This window comes from Sus scrofa, chromosome 17 (assembly GCF_000003025.6).
Source record: "Sus scrofa isolate TJ Tabasco breed Duroc chromosome 17, Sscrofa11.1, whole genome shotgun sequence".
Lineage (NCBI taxonomy): Eukaryota > Metazoa > Chordata > Mammalia > Artiodactyla > Suidae > Sus > Sus scrofa.
Genome location: NC_010459.5, coordinates 34138406 through 34160625, shown reverse-complemented (window position 1 = coordinate 34160625; position 22220 = coordinate 34138406). Strand labels below are relative to the sequence as shown.

The 22220-nt window shown below is 41.1% G+C and overlaps 1 protein-coding gene across 1 annotated transcript in view; it reads left to right on the top strand.

The window, feature by feature from the left end:
* PSMF1 (proteasome inhibitor subunit 1) overlaps nt 1–22220 on the top strand; it is a 46400-nt gene that overhangs the window by 4098 nt on the left and 20082 nt on the right. Inside the window, 3 exon segments of the mRNA NM_001243340.1 lie at nt 1989–2141; nt 3849–3931; nt 14364–14546. Coding sequence (NP_001230269.1) covers nt 1989–2141; nt 3849–3931; nt 14364–14546 — 419 coding nt within the window.

The window sequence follows — 22220 nt, the reverse complement described above, 5'->3', positions numbered from 1 at the left end:
CATTTTTCAAAACACCTTTTCTTTGTCATTGTTTACTTTGATCTGTAGTACTGTGATTAGATCTAGTTTGTTCCTTCTAACTGATGTACAGTATTCCTCTGTGAGCATATGCATTTTACCTCCCCACATGCACCTCCCCTTTGGTGCCACCAACAAGGTTGTGCAAAAGATCCCTTGTCTTTGCCTCTGTGCACAGAATTTCTTCCAAGAGTGGCGGTTTGGGGTCATGGAGTATTTGCTCAGCTGATTGCACTAAGTATCACCAGGTTGTTCTCCAGAGGGGTTGTCTGAATGTGAACAGCCTCCAGCAGTGCCTGGAGGTTGCCATTCTCCCCACACTTACACAAGCACCTGGCAAAAAAAATAGAAAAATGGGTAACGTTGTCTGATAAATGGATCCTGGTATCTCTTATTTCACCTACATTTCTCCAAGTGCTAGTCAAGTTGAACAACCCTTTATACACTGTTTGCTGCTCCTATCTTTGGCTCATTCATATCTTTTGCCAGTTTCTCAACTAAGTTCCCAATTTTTATTTTCATCTTCCAGGCATTCTCTTTTTGTATTAGTAATTCGTTCTTTCCATTTGTAGCCATGGCGCATCGCTCATCCTAGCCTGTGGCTGCCTGTTAACTTTGCCTATAGTGTCTGTTGTTGATTTGAAGCTTTAAGTTATTAGCAGTGTCAAAGACAACACTTTTTTTCTATGGACCTTGTTTAAGAAATCTTTCCCCTCCTGGAAATCAGTATTTAGTTTTTATTATAGAAATAATTTGAGATCTAGTTTTAAAATGTTAGTGTGTAAAAGGAAAGTCATAGGGTTATTATTATCGCCACTCACGGTGATGCATTTTTGCACCCACGAGGTTGGCAAAATTTTTAAATTGGACCATAGCAATGTTGCTGACCACGTAGAACAAGAACTCCCACACATTGCTCATGAGGAGTATAAATCCAAACTTCTTTGGGAAACAATTTGACTTTATCTTATAAATTAAAAATTCTTCCCTAAATATACTCTATAATAGAGTTCATCTATATGTACGCTAGGAGATATGTACAAGAATATTCATAGCAGCATTGTTTATAATAGCAAAACGAATGAATTGGAAACATTCGAATATCCATCCACAAGTGAGTGTGTAAATTGCAGCATATTCATATGATGGTGTGGTATCGTTCACACTGTCTAAGTGAATGAACTATAGTTAAGTGTATTGACATGGATGAATTTCAAAACAACATCGAATGAAAAAGGCAAGTGGTAAAAGCGATGCCATTTATGTAAAATTTAAAAATGTTTGAAACCATTTTTTTTTTTTAGGGTTTGTGTATAATAACACAACTCTAAGGAAAAGTAAAGAAATATTTTGAAGTACAGACTAGCGATTACCCATGAGGGAGGAGGAGGGAGATTCCCCGGGGGTCCACCCCCAAAGTTTTAGCGGTGTTGACCATGTTCTCTTTCCTAAGCTGGTTGTAGACACACAGGTGTCCATTTTGTAATTCTTTTTTTTATTTTGTACATACGCCATATTTTGCATTTGTATGAAAATGGTTCGTAATTTTTGTTTAAACCCCTACAGTAGTCCAGGGAAGGGTCCATTAGAATCTGCATTTTTAGCCAGCACTTTGGTGATCCTATGCACATGGTCCATGTTCCAGACTTTGAAAAACACTGTCTTAGGACTTCACAGCGCCCTCGAGATGATTGGCCTTGTTCTTGGCGGTGGGGTGGAGACGAGATTATTAAACCCATGCTGGGCAGGTTCCAGTGCTGTGCCACAGAGGCAGTCAGGTATTCAAGAGGAGCGCTAGAACACAAGTCCAGAGACCCCAGGCCTCTAATGTGCTCGACGGCCGTGGATATCTTCCTTCCTCTGACCTCCACGTCCTCACCTGTGAAGTGAGAGAGGGGGTCAGATTATCTGGAGGGCCCTTTTTAGATTTGAGGTCCTGATCTTCCTCTCATCTCTTGGTGTCTTGTCAGCCGGGTCCCAGTGATAAGAAATCAGAACTGCTGCCAGCTGAATGGAACAGCAATAAAGATCTGTACGTCCTCCGGTATGAGTCTAAGGATGGGTCCAGAAAGCTCCTAGTGAAGGCTGTCACCGTGGAGAACAGCATGATCATCAACGTGCTGGTGAGTCTGTGGGACGTAGAGGGATCCGCTGATGGGCGTGGACCTTGGGATCACCATACCTTTAACGGTATGGATCAAGAGTCCTGAATTTCATGAAGCCTTTACCTGGTGATCCTGCCTCACAGGGGCTTTCCTTCGCAGGGGAATGGTTAAGTAAATTATGGTAAATCCATTCAGGGACAGCCGGGAAGAAAATCCGGCATTGTAGCCCGGGGGGCTACTTTTAGTTCTTTAGATAAGCCTAGTTCCCTGCTGCCTTGGAGCCTTTACACTTCTTGTTTTCCTATGCTGGGAAGCTCTTCCTCCCCAGCATTGCCACCTCAGATCCACACTCGCCACTCTTCCTTTAGCCTGAGTGAACTCCCTCTTGTTTTCACTTACTCAGAAAGTCCAATCCTGACACCTTGCTGTCATCTCTGCCAGAAAAATCTAAATTATGCCTCTGCTTCATTTTATTTTCCAGCCTGGTGCTTAGCACAGTTTATAAATAATGTACTTATTTTTGCTTTGCTATAATACTTGTATTCTGCCACTGGACTGTAAGCACCCTGAGGGTAGTGACTCTGTTTTTAAGTTTTGTCCTGGTTGTCTGTAAAAGTATCATGCAGTGTGTATTGTGCTGCACTTCGCTTTTTTCCCCTCAATATGTTTTGGAGATCTTTACATGGGAATGCCTATAACTATATCCTCCTTATTTTAACCAATGTGCAATATTTCATAATACCATAATTTATCCCTCTCCCTTTTGATGACATTAGATCTTGTATCAGACAGGATTCTTAATTATAAACAACAAAATCCCCTCAGACTTGTTTAAATAGTTGGGTTTATTCAAAGAACTCCAATAGCCCATTGAATTGTTGAAAGGGCTGGAAAAACAATTCAAGGATGGGCTTCCAGGGCATTGCTCCAAACCGTGCCATGGAAACCACTGCTGCTGCCACCTCCCCAGGGCATTAGATACTGGCTTACACCAACCCTGGCACCCTTTCTCAAGAGCCACTGAGGTTGTGACCCCTGCTGCCTCTGTTACTACTCCCTTTTTTTTTTTTTTTTTTTTTTTTTTTTTTTGGTCTTTTTGTTGTTGTTGTTGTTGCTATTTCTTGGGCCGCTCCCGCGGCATATGGAGGTTCCCAGGCTAGGGGTTGAATCGGAGCTGTAGCCACCGGCCTACGCCAGAGCCACAGCAACACCAGATCCAAGCCGCGTCTGCAACCTACACCACAGCTCACGGCAACGCCGGATCCTTAACCCACTGAGCAAGGGCAGGGACCGAACCCGCAACCTCATGGTTCCTAGTCGGATTCGTTAACCACTGCGCCACGACGGGAACTCCCCTGTTACTACTCTCATTAGCAAGATTGTCTGCCCCTTACCCAGCCTGTTTATCTTGTTGCCCACCTCCAAATTGAAGTTGTGCATCTCTTTGGCACCTCGGTTACACCATGTGTCCAGGCTGCAAAAGAGCCTAGGAAGTAGGTTTTCTGGGCTTTGCTTCAGAAAGGCATTATTCCTAAATCAGAGAAGTCAGCAAGCATTAGAAGTGTATTTCATCCATTACAGACACTCCTCATATATGTGTCTTTGCGTCCATGTATATTTCCTTAGGTTGAATATTAGATTGTTGCTCTTCCCCTACCTGCCCACTCACTTACTCATTAGACCAGAAATACCCTAGTCTCTCATTTTCTATTTTCATTTTTCTAGGAATGTGGCTCACAGCAAGTGTCAGACTTGACCCTGAACTTGAATGATTATATCGATTCAGAACACCTGGTTGACTTCCACAGGTATTTCTAAGTGATGGCATTTCCCTGGGAAAAAGAAAAAAGAGCCAGTGGCCAGATATAAGGAATAGACTTGAGTGTCAGAGAATCGAGGAAGGTTAACATCTTTCTCCGCTGGGAAAAAATCTCTTCTCAATTCTCTTATCTGTTTTTAATTTATTTGAAGAGACTGGTCACATGTGAGATGCCATGGGAAATAAAATGAGGCAGTCCAGAGTCTACAGGGTAGAGATGCTGCCAGGCAGTGGAGTCGGTCAGAATGAGCTCCTGTGAAAAAGTACACTAATTTGATTTCTACTCACTCCCTAATTTTTTTTTAAGACTTAACTTTTTAGAGCAGTTTTAGGTTCACAGGAGAATTGAGCAATAAGTGCAGAGAGTTCCCAGGCACACCCTCCTGCCCTGCACTCTTCCGTATCCTGTATCAGAGTAGCACATTTTTACAGTTGATGAATCAATGCTGACCCATAATCACCCAAACTCCATTCTTGGTGGTGTGGGAGTGTGTTTACTTTTGTAAGAAACTGCCAAACTGTCTTCCAAAGTGGCTGTACCGTTTTGCATTCCCACCAGCAATGAATGAGAGTTCCTCTTGCTCCACATCCTTGTCAGTGTTTCAGTGTTTCAGATTTTGGCCATTCTAATAGGTGTGAGTGGTATCTCAGTTTTGTTTTAATTTGCAGATCTTTGGTGAGATACCTGTTCAGGTCTTTGGCCCATTTTTTAATTGAATTATCTCCTTATGGCTGGGTTTTAGGGGTTCTTTGTATATTTTGGGTAACAGTCATTAATCATATATGTGTTTGGTAAATATTTTCTTCTAGTCTTGACTTGTCTTCCCATTCTCTTGACTTTTTATTTTGAAATTTGCAACCCCACAGAAAAGATGGTTTGCAAAAATATTACGGTGATACCCATGTACCCATCACCTATGTTCATCAGTTTTTAACATTTTACCACATTTTCTTAGTTTTCCTGTATGCTTTTTCGTCCTTGGATCATCTGAAAATTATTTCCAGCCTCTAGGAACCTTAACCCCTAAACATTTCAGCATGTCCTCCTGTATGACCTTAGTACAGTTATCACTCTGGAAATGTGGCATTGATACATTAATGTCATTTAATACACAATATACAGTCCATGTTCAGATTTCTGCAGTCATCCTAGCAGTGTTCTTTTTAGCAAGGCTTTTGGGTTTTAGACATGAGGAATTTTTTGTTCTTATCCAACCAAATATCACACACTGCATTTATTTCCATGTCTTTTCAATTTGTTTAGAACAGTTAGCCAGATTTTTGTTTTTCTTAGTATTGATGTTTTTGAGGATTTGAGGTCAGTTGTTGTATAGAATGTTCAGATTGTTTCCTCATCATTTGGTTCAGGTTGAACATTTTTAGCAAAAAGACTGTGTAAATAAGCCTGTGTTCTCGTGTTTCACGTCAGGCATGTGACATCTGTCTTTTTGTTGATTTTGTTCAATTTCATTGGTTGGTTATGACAGTATCTACTACCATTCTCTACAACAAAGGCAACTCTTTTCTTTTGTATTTAGTAAGTGACCTGTGGGATTATATTAGCAGGCAGTCATTTTAGCATCTATTGATGAGTCTTCCCTGAATCAGCTATTACTGTGATGGTTATAAAGTAGTAATTTTCTGTGTTTACAATTCTTTCTGTATTTATTAGTTAGAATTTTTTATTTAAAAAAGCTTTCTTCTATTCTTCCATCCCCTTAATTTTTTAAATGTAAATATGGACTCATAGATTCTTTTTTATAGTCCACTTCTGTCATTCTTTGAATGCTCAATTTGTTCCAGAGTTAACCAGTAGCAACCCCTTCAAACTGCCTTTTTTGTCCCTTTGATAATGTCCCCATTATTCTGTGAGTGTTTTCACACTTGCTGGCACAGTAAGGAGTTCTACCCTCACCTCGTGCTTTCCTTGCCCCTGCCTTGAAACCAGGCATTTTTCTGAAGAAACATGATTTATGTTGATGGGGACTAGCATTCAAAATCTGGGCCCTGAATGTCCTCGTTAATACTAAGGATGACATTGCTTCCAGGCCTTTTCAGAGGATAGAGCTAGGAGGGTTTTTCCTTTAAAGTTTTTTTTTCTTATATTTCAAACTGATACTTTTACTTTTTTTCTTTTTTTTCTGGTCTTTTTTTGTCTTTTAGGGCCGTACCCACGGCCTGTGGAGGTTTCCGGGCTAGAGGTCCAGTTGGAGCTGTAGCTGCCGGCCTACGCCACAGCCGCAACAACACGGGGATCTGAGCCGAGTCTGCAACCAAGTCACAGCTCACGGCAAGGCCAGCTCACGGCAAGGCCAGATCCTTAACCCAGGCTAGGGATTGAACCTGCATCCTCATGGATTCTAGTCAGATTCTCTAACCACTGAGCCATGACAGGAACTCCAGACACTTTTACTTTTAATCTAACACCACAAGATTCATATTCTCTTATTCCATGCTTGTAACTCCCTTCTCTCGTGAGAACAATATCAATATATTTGCTCTTTTTGTTTGATTCTAATATACACAGAGCTAGCTTCTGGACTTTATATCAGTACTGACCAAGAACAAATTATTAAGTAAAGCTGCAAATACAATTTCTTTCCAGCTCTGTTTGTCCCACTGAGCTTGTATATCATGAGTATTGAGTTCAAAATGTACTTAGATTTAATGCCTATTTGTCCATCAGTATAATGAAATTATCTGTTTGCTAAGTAGTTGGGCCTTTTTGTTTCCACTTTATCCCATTTTAGGGACTTTATCCCCATCCTCATTGACCTCTTCAGGGTTTTGGAGGAAGGCCGGCATCACTATAAATCCACAGTCATCAGAACTGCCTAGAAACCCTGTTGGATATAATTGCATCTAATCAGCAATAACTGTCTTGAACCTGCTCCACTTTGCTCAGACTTCCAGACCACCTACTCCATCGGTCCGGCCACCCCTCTTTGTCTGCATCCCTCTTCCATGCAGCCTTTATGTGAGGAGATCCCAACTTCCACTTCTGCTCACCACCTTCCAGTCAGTTTCCCACACAGCAATTAGACCAGCCTTTTAAAAACCCAGATCAAATCACGATTAAAAACCCTGCTTGCAGTTCCTCAGTGCTGCCACCTCACACACATTAGGATGACCATTATCGAAAAACAGAAAATAGCAAATATTGGTAAGGATGGAGAAACTGGAACCCTTGTGCACTATTGGTGGAAATATGGTGTAGCCACTATGGAAAAAAAAAAAAAAAACAAACCAGTAAGGTGGTTCCTTAGGAAATTAAATTACAGTCTGATTCAGCAGTTCCACTTCTGAGCATATATCCAAGTAGAATTGAAATCAGGGTCTCAAAGATATTTGTGTACCCATATTCATAGAAGCATAATTGCCAAAAAGTGGAAGTGACATAAGCGGCCATGAGTACCTAGGACAGATGAATGGATAAACAAAATGTAGTGTCTGCATGCAATGGAATACTACTCAGCTTTAAAAAGGAAGGAAATGCTAACAAATGCTTCAGCATGCATAAACCTTGAGGACATTGTGCTGAGCACAATAAGCCAGTCACAAGAAGACTATATGATTTCACATATATGAGGTACCTAGAATGGTCAAATTCATAGAGGCAGTGCGATAGTGGTTGCCCAGGACCAGAAGAAGAGAGATTAGGGAATTAGTTTCAGTTTTGCAAGAGGAAGAGTTTTGAAGATAGGTGGTGGTGGTGACTGCACGGCACTGAATAGACTTGATACTGCCGAATGGTACACTGCAAACTGGTTAGAGTTGGTAAACTAAAAAGAAATGAAATTTTAAAAAAATAATCCCCAAACTCTTCAGTGAATGTTCATTTCTCTAAGGATGAAGAAACTTGGATGAGGTCTGAAGCCCAGGGCCCAGCCCCTCTACCCTCATCCTGTGCCACTTGGCCCTGACCACCTGTGCCTCAGCCGTGGGGCCATGCTTCACTTCCCTTTTCAAAGCTCTCCCCGCTGCCAGGCACACTCCCCACCCTCCTCACAGCCAACTCCTATGCTTCCTTCTGTTCCCATGCAAATGTCAGTTCCTCAGAGAAGCCTCCTTTGCTCCCCCTATGTTTGATGTTTCGAGACCACCTTTAAAGCAGTTCATGAGTGAGTGTGATTAACTTCATGGAGCTGGTCTTGCCTACTAGCCTGTAATCTCCTTGAGGGCAGGATCTGGGTCTGTTCTGCATAGAAGACAGAGGAATGAAGGTGCGAAGTGAGACCAGGCCTGGCCTGGGTGGAGCCGCTTTTCTGGGTGCCACCCACACCGTGACATCTCACTCAAGAGGGTAAGGGAAGGGTGCTTAGAGTGTGATTTCTCTCTTGACTTTTTCATCCAGCAATTCCATTGGAAATGAAATGGACAAAACCTGTGGAAGAACTCAGGCCTATATACCAGGCTGTTCTTTCTCCTCAGAGCATTTAGTAATACTGAGAGAGAAACGGTGACAATGTCTCCACCTTGTCTTTTTAAGATAACATTTGTTGTTGGAGTTTGCATGTGTTGAGGTGGAGGAGTGGGTATTTGATTACTGTGAAATGATGCAATAGAACTACCTCAGAACATTGTTCTGAAATGAAATGAGATGTCAGCCAGAGTGCTTAGTGCTGGGCCCAGCTCTTACTAATATGCAAAGGGAAAAAAATCTGATCCCCAGGAATAATCATCTCCATGGAAACTGAGGCTGTGAGAGCTGGGGTATGGATCTGCTTCCCCATCACAAGGCCCTCCCTCTCTCCTCTGCCTCTCTGCCTGCTTTGGCCCCCTTCCTCCATCTGGCCCTCCATGTTAGGTCGTCGTGGCATGGCACATCTGTTCTAGGTAGGAAATTGTGCCCTTAGTTGAGCCAACTGTGATTTGCTGAGGAGTATAAGCTTGTTCCTTTCTGCCCTGTCTCTTTTACGTTAGGCTGACAGGCTGTCTTTTGCTACTTTTTGCTACTACCAAAATGGCAGTTTTCCTAAGGCTTAGAAAGCATGCGAGAACTTCTCCTTCAGAACTTTGCAGCTTTTGAAGCAGACCTGAATTCTACAGGCAAACCTCTCACATAGGGAAGTCAGAGGTCTTCCACTGTGTCACACACAGCTCCCTGACTGAGAGGAAGGAGGAGTTAGATGTACTCTCTAGACCCGGCGGGGAAGCAGTACGGTGCCCGAAGTTCTGTAGCTTCTAAGTAGGAGCCTCATCTCTCTAGGGATGTATGGACCATAGGCCCTAGAGCTTCCAGACCATTGCAAATGTTACACTCTTTACTCATGGAACTCTTTATTCAAGCACAGTGTTCTCGGAAAGGGTAGAGGCAGCAAGTGGAGGTCCCTGTGCCCCATCCACCTGGCTTTCTCTGTCGCCCTTCCTGGGCTCCCTTCCATGCTAGAGAAAAACCTGAAACCACTGATCTAGTCTAATCTCAATGATTTGACGGTTATGTAATAAATATATTTTTAATTAAACTTTTTATTTTGAGATAATGGTAGACTTACATGCTGGTCTAAGATACAATACAGAAAGACTTTTGTATCCTTTATGCACTTTACCTCAATGATGACATTGTATAAAACTATCTAAAATATTACAGTGAGGATACTGACATCGATACAGTGACATTTAGCGTTTCCATCACCACAAGAATCCTTCCTGATGCTTTTTTATAGCCACACCCACTCCCTCCCTGCCCCCATCCCTTGACAACCATCATCTATTTACCATTTCTAAAATTTTGTCATTTCAAAAAATGTTTTAGAGGAGTTCCTGTTGTGGCTCAGCAGAAGTGAACCCGACTAGAATCCCTGAGGATGGGGGTTCGATCCCAGGCCCCGCTCAGTGGGTTAAGGATCTGGTGTTGCCCCAAGCTGTGGTGTAGGTCACAGACGCAGGTTGCTGTGGCTGTGGTGTAGGCTGGCAGCTGTAGCTCCAATTCGACCCCTAGCCTGGAAACTTCCATATGCCTTACCTGTGGCCCTTAGAAAAAAAAAAAAAAAGAAGAATCTTATAAATGGAATCATACAGTATGTAGTTTTGGGGATTGGCCTTTCTCACTCAGCATAATACCCTCGTGATCCATCTGAGTGGTTGCACGAATCCATGGTTTGTCCCGGTGTGTCATAGTATTTCATGGTATGATATTCATGGTATTTCACAGTTTGTTTAACCATTCAGTAGTTGAAGGACATCCGAGTTGTGTCATTTTTTTTATTACAAATAAAAGTGCTATGACAAACACACAAAAACGAGTGCAGATAAAACAGGAAATTGGAGTAAGTTGGGTAGGTTTTATCAGTGTCAGTCTGCTGACTCTGATATTGTACCACAGTTTACACATATTACCTTTGAGGGAAACTGGAAACTACTAAAGTGAGAGGGAAATGTATAACCTTAAATAAGAAAAAAAAAAAAAAAAGCTGAAAATCAGTTATCCAAGCTTCCATCCCCAAAAGCTAGAAAAATAATAAAAAAATATTAGACCTCTCTGTATTATTCTTCATAACATCATGTAAATCTACAATTATCTCAGTAAAAATTTTGGTTAAAATATGCTAATACTTACAAAATAAAAAATTACAATGCTATGAACATTCATGTACAGGCTTTTTTGTGGACATAATATTTATTGCTCTGCAATAAACTCCCAAGAGTTCAATAGGAATTGTATGTTTAGTTTTTTAAGAAACTGCCAACCAGTTTTCCATAGTGTCTGTATCATTTTACATGTCCACTACCAGTGTATGAGTGATAGTCTTTTTGATCTGCACCAGTTTTGGGTTTATCACTCTTCTTCCATTTTAGTTATTCTGTTGTATAGTAATATTTCATTGTGGTTTTTTTAATTTGCATTTCCCTAATGGCTAATGAGAGGTCCCTAAATATTTCAGATGCAAATCCTTTGTTGTATATTGGTTTATAAATGTTTTCTCCCAGCCCGTAGTTTGTCTTTTCATTTATTTAACAAGGTCTTTGGTAAAGCAAACATGTTTAATTTTGATGATAGCCATTTGATCAATTTCTTTTTTTAGTGGATCTGGCTTTTGGTGTCAAATGTAAGAACTTTTTGCCTAGCCTAGATCCCAAAAATTTTCTCCAATTTTTTTTTCTAAACTTTTATTTTTCTTGGCTGTGCCCATGCATGTGGAAGTTCCCAGGCCAGGGATCAAACCTGTGCCATAGCGGTGACCTGCACCAGCTGGTGACCAGCTGGTGACCTGACACTAGTGACAATGCCAGGTCCCTAACCCACCGAGCCACTGGGGTACTCCTAAACATTTTTTAGTTTTATGTTTTACATATAAGGCTGTAGTCTATTTTAAGTTATTTTTTGTATAAAATGTGTAGTTGAGAGAGATATTCATTTTCTTGCCTATGATTGTCCAGTTGCTCCAACATCGTTGTTCTTCCTTCACTGAATTGTTTTTGCTCCTTTGTTAAAATCAGTTGTCTGTACTTGTGTGGATCTATTTCCGGCTCCTCCATTTTTTCCATAGATCTTTGTGTCTGCTCCTCTGCCAGTGTCACGCACATACTTATTGTTGTTGCTATGTAGCCGACCTTAATATTGAGTAGAATGATTCCTCCCACTCACTTCTTTGTCAGGATAGTTTTTGCTATTCCAGCGTCTGTGCCTTTCTGTATAAACTTTAGAATAAACATATCTTTGCCTATTAAAAAAAAAAAAACCTTCCTGGGATTTTGATAGGAGTTGCATTAAACCTATATAGATCATTAAAGCTAAAGCGGGGAAAATGGACATTTTTACTATAAATGTAGTATGTCTCTTCATTTATTTTGGTCTTACTCTATTTCTTTCATCATCATTTTATGATATTCAGCATGTAGATCCTGGACATGTTTTTAATATTTCATTTGGGGTGTGAGAGGTGATTATAAATGGTGTTCTTAGTTTTTATTTTCAAATGTCTGTTGTTAGAATATAGAAGTGTAGTTTATTTTTGTGTGTTGGCCTTATATCCTGTCACCTAGCTGAACTCAATTTTTTTGGAAGTTTTTTGGTAGATTACTTGGGAATATCAAGGAAGACTGGTATGTCATCTGCAAATAGGAGCAGTTTTATTCCTTGTTTTCTAATCTGTGTGCTTTTTCTTTTCTTAATGAACTTCTAATATGTTAAACAAGGATTGTGAGAACATCCTTACCTTGTTCCTAGTCTTAAAAGCAAAATACTCAGGTTTTCATTTTTAAGTATATTGTTAGCTGTAGGGGTTTGTTTGTTTTTGTAGATCCTTTATATCAAGTTGAGGAAGTTCCACTCTATTCCTAGTTTGTTTAGAGTTTTTATCTTGAATGAATTTTTTTTTGGAGTGTGTGGGGGGGTGCTACACCTACAATTTGTGGAAATTCTCAGGCCAGGGATTGAACTCGAGCCACTGCAGTGACAATGCCTGATCCTTAACCCATTGCACCATAAGGGAACTCCATGAATGGATTTACTGTGTTGAATTTTGTTAAATGCCTTTTCTGTATCAAATGACAGGATCATATGATTTTTCTTATTTCTTAGCTTATTGCCATGGTTGGGATTTGTAAATATTAAACCTGCCTTTCATACCTACAGTCAGTCCTATGGTGTATAATTCTTTTATATATATGTGAATTCAATTTGTTTATACCTTTTTGGGTATTTTTCTATCCAAGTTCATGGAAATCTGGTCTGTAGCTGACTTTTTTTGTACTCTCTTTGTCCGGTTTTGATATCTGGGTAATACTGGCCTCATAAAATCACTTGGGAAATATTCCTTCCTCTTGTATTTTTAGAAGTGACTAAATTGTTGTTAATGCTTCTTTAAATGTTTGGTAGGTGTCTCCACCAAAATCGTCTGCACGTGGATATTTCTTTCTTGGAGTGCTTAATGGAACTATTCAGCTTATCTGTTTCATTTTGGCTCAGTTATTACATTCATGGTTTTTGAAGAAATAATCTAAGTTGTTTTAGTTAAGTTGTTCTTAGAATTCTCTTATCCTTTCAATGGCAACAGATCTGTTGTACTATCCCATTTCATTCTTGACATTGGTGATTTGTGTTTTCTTTCTTTGTAGTTTGCCAGCTCGTCAATTTTACTCATTTTTTTGGAAGAACCAGCTTTTCGTCTTATTAATTTTCTCTGTTGTTTTTCCATTTTCTCTTTTACTTATTTGTTATTATTTCCTTATTTCTGCTTGCTTTGGGTTTAATTTGCTCTTCTTTTTCTAGGTTTTCGAGATCACAATTTTTTTTTTTTTTTTTTTTTTTTTTTTTTTTTTTTTTTTGGTCTTAAGGCCACACCCACGACATATGGATGTTCCCAGGCTAGGGGTGGAATCAGAACTGTAGACGCTGGCCTCTGCTACAGCCACAGCAACACCAGATCTGAGCCACATCTGTGACCTACACCACAGCACATGGCAACACTGGATCTTTAACCCGCTGAGCGAGGCCAGGGAGTGAACCTGCATCCTCATGAATAGTAGTTTTTGCTGACCTACGACAGGAACTCCTCTTGAGGTCACAATTTTAATTGTTGATGACTTTCCTCTTTTTCAGTATAAGCATTTAGTTTATAGCATTGCTCTAGCTGTAATCTCACATGTTTTAATATGTTGTATTTTTATTATTATTCGGTACTTTGTGTTTTTCAAGACTTCTTTTTGATTCATAGATTATCTAGAATTGTATTGCTGAATTTCCACGTATTTGGAGACTTCCTTCCTGTTTGGATGCTTAGTATGATTCCATATGGTCAGAGAACATACTGTGTATGATTGCAGGTTTTCTTACACTTAGGAGGTTTGCTTTTTGACCCAAGATATGGCGCCTTTTAAAAGACCAGCTTTTTAGGTGCACTGTAGAGCCCCGCCCTCTCACCTGTCTGCCTCTGCGCTTCAGCTATAGTTCACATCCCTCCTCTCTCACAGGAAGAGAAGAGAGGCCCAGAGCAGCCTTCCAAGGGCTCCTGAATTAGTGACAGAATTGGGCATGAGGCCCCCAGAGCCCTCCCTACCTAGACCAGCAACCCAGTTCATCCTCCCCATGGAGGGTTTGCCTTCCGTGACCCTTCCCATGACATGTGATGAACACACAATGAGGCTGAGGGTGGGGTGGGGAGGGGTAGGTACAGAGGAGGAGCCAGTCCAGGCCTGTGCCCCTGCACCCTCACCTCTTTCTAATGGGGTGGTAAAGGAGGAGGGGCAACTCAGATGCCTAAGAAGCTTAGGCCCAAATCTCGGAGACAACGCCGGGCTATTGCCCCCCTCACCCAGGTCCGCCGGGCGGCCCGTTCCCACCCTTGCAAACAGTCCAAGCGCAACGCCAGGGGTTGTCAGGGCCGCCGCCGCCATTGCCGCCACTGCCACTGCCAAAATAGGGTACGCAGGGTTGCCAACCAGCTGCAAGCAGTTGACATCTCACCTCCTGCCTGCAGGGCCTACAAGAACAGTGAGGAGCTTCGGTCTCGGATCGTGTCTGGGATCATCACACCTATCCATGAGCACTGGGACAAAGCCAGTGTAAGTCCCCACCGGGAGTTTCCCCCTGCCACTGCCAGAGAGGTGGACCCACTCCGGATTCACCCCCACCACCCACACACCAGCCAGCAGCCTCCCTGGTGAGTACAGAACCCATGGTGGGCAGCCCACGCTTCCGCAGAAGGATTCCAACCATGACCATCTTGCTCTTTGACCACCCCCCACCCTGGCCATGTGTGTTTTCAACAGAATTGTCAGAATTTTGGTGTCTATAGGAAAGTGGAGACGTTAGTGGAGCAGTGAGTTCTTGGACGGCTAAGAGTGACCCCAACTATGCAGCATCCTCTGCTTCCTTTCTAGAGGAGCCTCCGAGTCTGCCCACTGGTCAGTGCTTCTGGGGTGTGTGTGCAGTACTGTAGAGTTGCTGCTCAGGTAGTTCAGTTATTCATTGCAGAGCTCTTTGTGCAGGATGCTGGACCAGGCTTTTGGGAAAAGTGCAAAGATGTAGAAGTACTGGAGGTTCCTGGAGTTGGTGTTCCCTTTCTTTTCACTTCACTTCATTTCACTTCATTTGGAGTCTTGGTGTTCCCTTTCTTTTCATTTCACTTCATTGTAGTCCCCTGACTTTTCTAAAACAGTATGAGGTATGTGCAGGTCACATTTAAGATCTTTGCAGATTAGGATGGCAGCATTTAGGACTAGACTTCTGCTGTGAGGGAGAGACAAGGACCAAGGATACCTTAGTCTCTAGGTGAGACAGCACTTCCCAAGTTGGAGTCCACAGTGTGACAGTAATGGTGGGCTTGGCAGGGTTGCAGTGGAGGGCCCATGTGCAGCCATAATGAGCACTTAGTAAGTGTTAACTGCCCTTGTTATTTTATTGTTGTGCAGTTAAATATCTTTGGTTAAATAAATGGGAAATTTGTCTACGTGCCTAAATAAGTAGTAATTGGCACATCTCTTTGCAATCTTTGGAAATACTGGGGTCTGTGAGGAGAGCGGAATGTAATAAAAGGTGGTTGAAAGGTTAGAACAGCTTGTCTGATCTAACCTGCTTATTTTACAGATGAAAATGGAGGTAAGCTAACCTACCTAAGGTCACCAGCCACTAATAAAGAGACAGAGCCAGGGCTAGGGGTCCAGGTGTCCTCACTCCAGCACAGTGCTCTGCTGTGATGTAAGCAGAATATGGTGGCAAGATTTAGGGATAAGCCCTGGGTAGCAATCAATCTGGGGAGACTTTAAGACCTCACATAGATAGTAATTTTCAGCTCTTTCAGATTCGCTTTCCATTTCAAAACATGGATTCTCTGCAATCTCCTTTACTCTCAAAATGGAATTCGTAGATAATCTACCAAATGCACAATTTCAAAAGGGATCAGTATAGTAAAGTCCTAACTGTAATGTAAATGAGAAAAAGTGAGTAATTAATAGTAAGATAACGTTTATTTCACTGTGTAGATGCCTGAGCATGATTACACTGGAAAAGATAGACATTTGTACTTTACTTACATGTGGAATTATCTTGAATTTGACAGTAACAAAAGCAGGCACATACTACATTATAGTTCCATTTTTGGAAAATTTGCATTAAAACAATGTAAAAGTATTTCGTGTTCATATATAAGATGGTCTTTAACTAGTTTATGGTAGGTACTTGTATATAGGCTTTAGATCTCTGAAATGTCTAAAAAGACTTTGGAAAGTTGTGTGGGATACAGTTTATTCTTCATTATATGGAATTCTGCTGTGAATTGTAGAGCATGAAGCATCTCTGGTCTTTGCCTATAAATGCCATATGCATTCCTACCACTATTAACAAGCAGAAACACCCCCAGGGCTTACACAAAAACACCTCCAGGGCACCTAGAGGCCCTGCCATCCTAATTGGAAATTTTCAGACCTGAGTCTGGAATTATGAAGGTAAAAAAATGCTAGCCTTGGAAGAACTGAAAGAATTAGAAAATCACCATATTGCAGCTTCTACTGAAACGATGTAGTGACTAGGCACAAATTGTTAATAGTTCCTAAAACCATTAGGTGAAAGGTTGAATGGCAACTTTATAATGGATGAGTCAGACTGATAACACTTGAACTCATAAATCAATCTTAACACTAAAAGCGGAACAGCCAGATATTGTGTCTTCTAGTATAATGCAATAATAGGTTCACAGCAACCTGAATCTAAATTGAACCCCCAGTTTAAAAGAAATGTGAGAGGTAGAAGAACAAGTTAAACAGACACATGGGTTCCAGGCAGAACTGGAACATGAAAAATTTTTACAGGATAAATTGATTATGGTTTTTTCATCAAATAAATGAATGGCATCGGGAGAAAAGGGAAAGGGGGCCTGTTAATAGAAGTCTTATCAACTAAATACAGTTCTTAATTCAGACAAATTCATTCTAACATTATTTTTGAGACATTCGGGGAAATTTGAATGTTTGTCTGGATACAGATCATTCTCCATTATATAGAATTCTACTGTGAATTGTAGAACGTGAAGCATCTCTGGTCTTTGCCTATAAGTGCCATGTGCACTCTGGGCCAGGGGTTAAATCTGAGTCACATCTACAACCTGTGCCACAGCTGCAAAACAATGCCGCTGTTTTGTTTTGTTTTTAGGTAAAGTAATTAAATTCTGGTCATGTTTTTAGAAAAGAAGTCTTTGTCTGTTACAAATGTATAATTTTATTAAATGAAGTCTTTAACAGTGAAATGATATGTCTGGAATTTGCTTTAAGATAATTTCACCCCCTAAAAGGGTGAGACATTGGGTTAATGAGTGGTGAAATAGAATGGTAGAATACTGATAATTACTAAAACTGAATGAAAGAATATGTGGGAGTTCATAAATTAAGCTAGTTGTACTATTTTTTGGTCCATCTGAAAATGTCTTTGTGAGATTTTTATTAATACCAATCTTTCACAAACTTCCGGAAAATAGAAAAGGTGGAAACATTTCCCAGCTGTGAGGCTGATGTTACCCCGATACCAAAACCAAAAACATCACAAGAAAATGACAAACCAATATCCCTTATGAATATAGATGTAAAAATCCTCAAAAAATACTAGCAAAACATCCAACAACATATAAAAGGCTTATACACCATGACCAAATGAAATTTATTCCAGGAATGTTTGGTTTAACATCTGAAAATACATCAGCATTAATAATCATATTAATAGAACAATAGACAAAAAAACCCATTCATTTCAGTAGACAGAGAAGCTGCATTTGACAAAATCCCAACACCCTTTCATAATAAAAGCATTCAGCAGTGGAAGGAGATTGTCTCAACCCAGTAAAGATCATCTGCAAAAAACACACAGCTAACATCCTGTGTCATGGAGAAAGATGGAATGCTTTCTTTCTTTTTTTCTCTTTTTAGGGTGGCTCCTGAAGCATATGGAGGTTCCCAGGCTAGCGGTCAAATTGGAGCTGCAGCTGCCGGCCTGCACCACAGCCACAGCAATGCAGGATCCAAACCACATCTGCAACCTACACCACAGCTCACCTCACAACGCTGGATCCTTAACCCTCTGATCGAGGCCAGGGCTCGGACCCCCACCCTCACAGATACTAGTCGGGCCTGTTACCACTGAGCTACAGCAGGAACTCCAAATGCCTTTCTCCTAAGATCAGGAACAAGAGGGCATCTGCTCTTGCGACTTTTCTACAACATGGTACTTGCAATTTTAGCCAGGGTGCACTCGAGAAAAAGAAATAAAAGTATCCAGATTAGAAAGTTAGAGAGTTCCTGCTGTGGTACAGTGGGTTAATGATCCAGCTTGTCTCCGTGGCATTGCGGGTTCGATCCCTGGCCTGATGCAGTGGGTTAAGGATCTGACATTGTTGCAGCTGTGACATAGGTTGTAGATGTGACTCACATTTAATCCCGGGCCCAGGAACTTCCATATGTTGTAAGTGTGGCCGAGAAAGGAGGGGGGAAAAATGGAAAGTTAGAAGTAAAGCAATCTTTTTTTTTTTTTTTTTTTTTCCCTTTTTAGGGCCATGCCTGCTGCATACAGAAGTTCCCCAGGCTAGGGGTCAAATCTGAGCTGCAGCCTATGCCACAGCCACAGCAATGCCAGATCCAAGCCACATATGCAACCTATGCACCCATTGAGTGAGGTCAGGGATCAAACCTGCATCCTCAGGGGTACTAGTTGGATTCTTAACCTGCTGGGCCACAGTGGGAACTCCAAAGCAATCTTTATTTGTCAGTGATACAGGATCTTGTTTACAGAAAATCCTAAGGAATCCTTTTAAAAAAACCTTTTAGAACTAGCATTATAAGATCAACAAACAAAAATCCATCACATTTTCTATACATGAGCAGTGAACAATCCAAAATGAAATTAAGGAAATAATCTCCTAATAACCTCCAAAGGACTAAAACACTTAAGAATAAATTTAACAAAAGAAGCCCAAGACATGTATAGAGTTTTGTTTGTTTGTTTGGCAGGAAGTTGAGGGAGATTTGGGAGGGGGTGGAGTTGTGGGGTTTTCTGGTGGAAATTGGCAAGCCGATCCTAAAATTCATATGGAAATGCAAGGGAACCAGAATAGCTAAAACAATCTTAAACAAAGTTGGAGGATTCAGATTTCCCAATTTCAAAACTTATTACAAAGCTACAGTAATTAAGACAGAATGCGGAGTTCCCGTCGTGGCGCAGTGGTTAACGAATCTGACTAGGAACCATGAGGTTGCGGGTTTGGTCCCTGCCCTTGCTCAGTGGGTTAACGAATCTGACTAGGAACCATGAGGTTGCGGGTTTGGTCCCTGCCCTTGCTCAGTGGGTTAACGATCCGGCGTTGCCGTGAGCTGTGGTGTAGGTTGCAGACGCGGCTTGGATCTGGTGTTGCTGTGGCTCTGGCGTAGGCCGGTGGCTACAGCTCCGATTCAACCCCTAGCCTGGGAACCTCCATATGCCGCGGGAGCGGCCCAAGAAATAGCAACAACAACAACAACAACAACAAAAAGACAAAAGACAAAAAAAAAAAAAAAAAAAAAAAAGACAGAATGCTATTGGCATGAGGATAGAAATGTAAAGAGAATAGAATTGAGAGTCTAGAAATAATCCATACATTCATGGACAGTTGATTTCAACAAGGGTGCCAGGACAGTTCATTAGGAAAACAGTAGTCTTTTCAAATGGTGCTGGGACACTGGATATCCACATGCAAAAGAATGAAGTTGGACCCCTTGTTCAAACTATACACAAAAATTAACTCACAGTGGCTCACAGGCCTAAATATAAGAGCCAGGACTATAAAACTCCTGGAAGAAAATTTAGGATTAAATCTTCATGATGTTAGAAGTAGTTTCTTAGATAAAACACCAAAAACACAAGCTACAAAAGAAAAAAAAAACAAAACAAACAGGTGAATTGAATTCATCAAAAATAAAACTTGGAGTTCCCGTTGTGGCGCAGTGGTTAATGAATCCAACTAGGAACCATGAGGTTGTGGGTTCGGTCCCTGCCCTTGCTCAGTTGGTTCAGGATCCGGCGTTGCCGTGAGCTGTGGTGTAGGTTGCAGACGCGGCTCGGATCCCGCATTGCTGTGGCTCTGGCATAGGCCGGTGGCTACAGCTCCGATTAGACCCCTAGCCTGGGAACCTCCATATGCCGCAGAAGCGGCCCAAAGAAATAGCAAAAAGACAAAAAATAAAATAAAAATAAAATAAAACCTTTTGTGCATCAAAGGACAGTATCAAGAAAGTGAAAAGACACCCCACTGACCAGGAGAAAATCATTTATAAATCATCTCTCTGACGAGAGACTTGTATCCAAAATACGCAGAGAACTCTTAACTCGGTATTAAAAAGACAACCCAAGGAGTTCCCTTTTGTTAAGGAATCTGACTAGGAACCATGAAGTTGCAGGTTCGGTCCCTGGCCTTGCTCAGTGGGTTAAGGATCCAGCGTTGCTGTGAGCTATGGTGTAGGTTGCAGACGCAGCTCGGATCCCGAGTTGCTGTGGCTGTGGCGTAGGCCAGTGGCTACAGCTCCGATTAGACCCCTAGCCTGGGAATCTCCATATGCCTTGGGAGCAGCCCTAGAAAAGGCAAAAAGACAAAAAAACAAAAAAAATAAAAAGACAACCCAATTTTAAAATGGTTAAAGGATTTGAATAGACATTTCTCCAAGGTCTATGTACAGGTGGTTCATAAACATGTGAAAAGATGCTCGTCATTAGTCATTAGGGGGATGGAAATGCAGACTACAGTGGAACACTACTTGTTTGTGCACATAGTCATGTACAGCTTTTGTATGTGAATGCTCATAGCAGCCTTATTAGTAGTGGGCAAAAAATGGAAACAACCTGACTGTTCAACCAGTGAATGGATAAATAAATGTAATATATGCCTAGGCTGAAGTATTTCAGCAATAAAAAAGATTTAAGTACAGATAACTGATAGCGTGTATGAACATTATGCTGAGTGAAAATAGCCATTTATGTGAAATGTCCAGAATAGGCAGATCCATAAAAACAAAGTAGATTACTTGTTGCCAGGAGCCGAGGTGGAAGGATTAGAGAGCATGAATTAGGGAATGACTGCTAATAGGTACAAGATGTCTTTAGGGTGCAGAAAGTGTTCTGAAATTAGAATAATTGCACACTCTGTGAACATCTAAAAACCATTGCACTATGCATGTTAACTGAGTGAATTTTATGATTCATGAAATATCCCAATAAAGTTATAAAAAAAATTAAAAGGTCCTAGCTTTGGCTTAACTGGAAACATGAATATATATATAACATAGAAATGAGGTTCTTTGGGATCAAACTATAAGAGAATTGATAATAATCCCCCATGATTGAGACGTCTATATTTTTCCTTCAACTAAACAGTAGTTTGTTAATACCTAAACAATATTTCATGAACCCATCATCATACTAGCAAAAGGAATTCATTTAAAATTAGTTGCTGCTGGGCGTTCCCGTCGTGATGCAGTGGTTAACGACTCCGACTAGGAACCATGAGGTTGCAGGTTCGATCCCTGGCCTTGCTCAGTGGGTTAAGGATCCAGTGTTGCCATGAGTTGTGGTGTAGGTTGCAGACTCGGCTCAGATCCCGAGTTGCTGTGGCTCTGGCATAGGTGGGTGGCTACAGCTCCAATTCGACCCCTAGCCTGGGAACCTGCATATGCTGCAAGAGCAGCCCAAGAAATGGCAAAAAAGACCTAAATAAATAAATAAATAAATAAATAAATAAAAATAAAATTAGTTGCTGGAAGTCTACGTGGTGTAGTGGGTTAAGGATCCAGTGTTTCCACAGCTTTGGTGCACGTCGCAGCTGTGGTATGGATTCCATCCCTGGCCCAGGAATTTCCACATGCCACAGGTGTGGCCAAAAAATAAATAAAATTAGTTGCTTAATGCTTTCCCCCTAAGAAACAAGGCAGGAGTATCCACTCTCACTAGTCTTATTTACCGTAGTACTGAAAGTTTTGCATATAGATTAGGGAGAAATAAAAGTTTATATTTACAGATGACATAATAGTCTACATGGAAAATCCCAAGGAATCTACCAATAATAATTATGAGCCTAGCAAGGTTGCAGGATACCAGCTCAAAATTCAGAAGTTAATTGTAATAAACACATGGAAACAGAAACTTGACATAATACCATTTTCAATCACTACAAAAAATACTTAGGTATAAATCTAACAAAACAGGTTTAAGACTTTTATGCTGGAGTTCCCGTCGTGGTGCAGTGGTTAACGAATCCGACTAGGAACCATGAGGTTGCGGGTTCGGTCCCTGCCCTTGCTCAGTGGGTTAACGATCCGGCGTTGCCGTG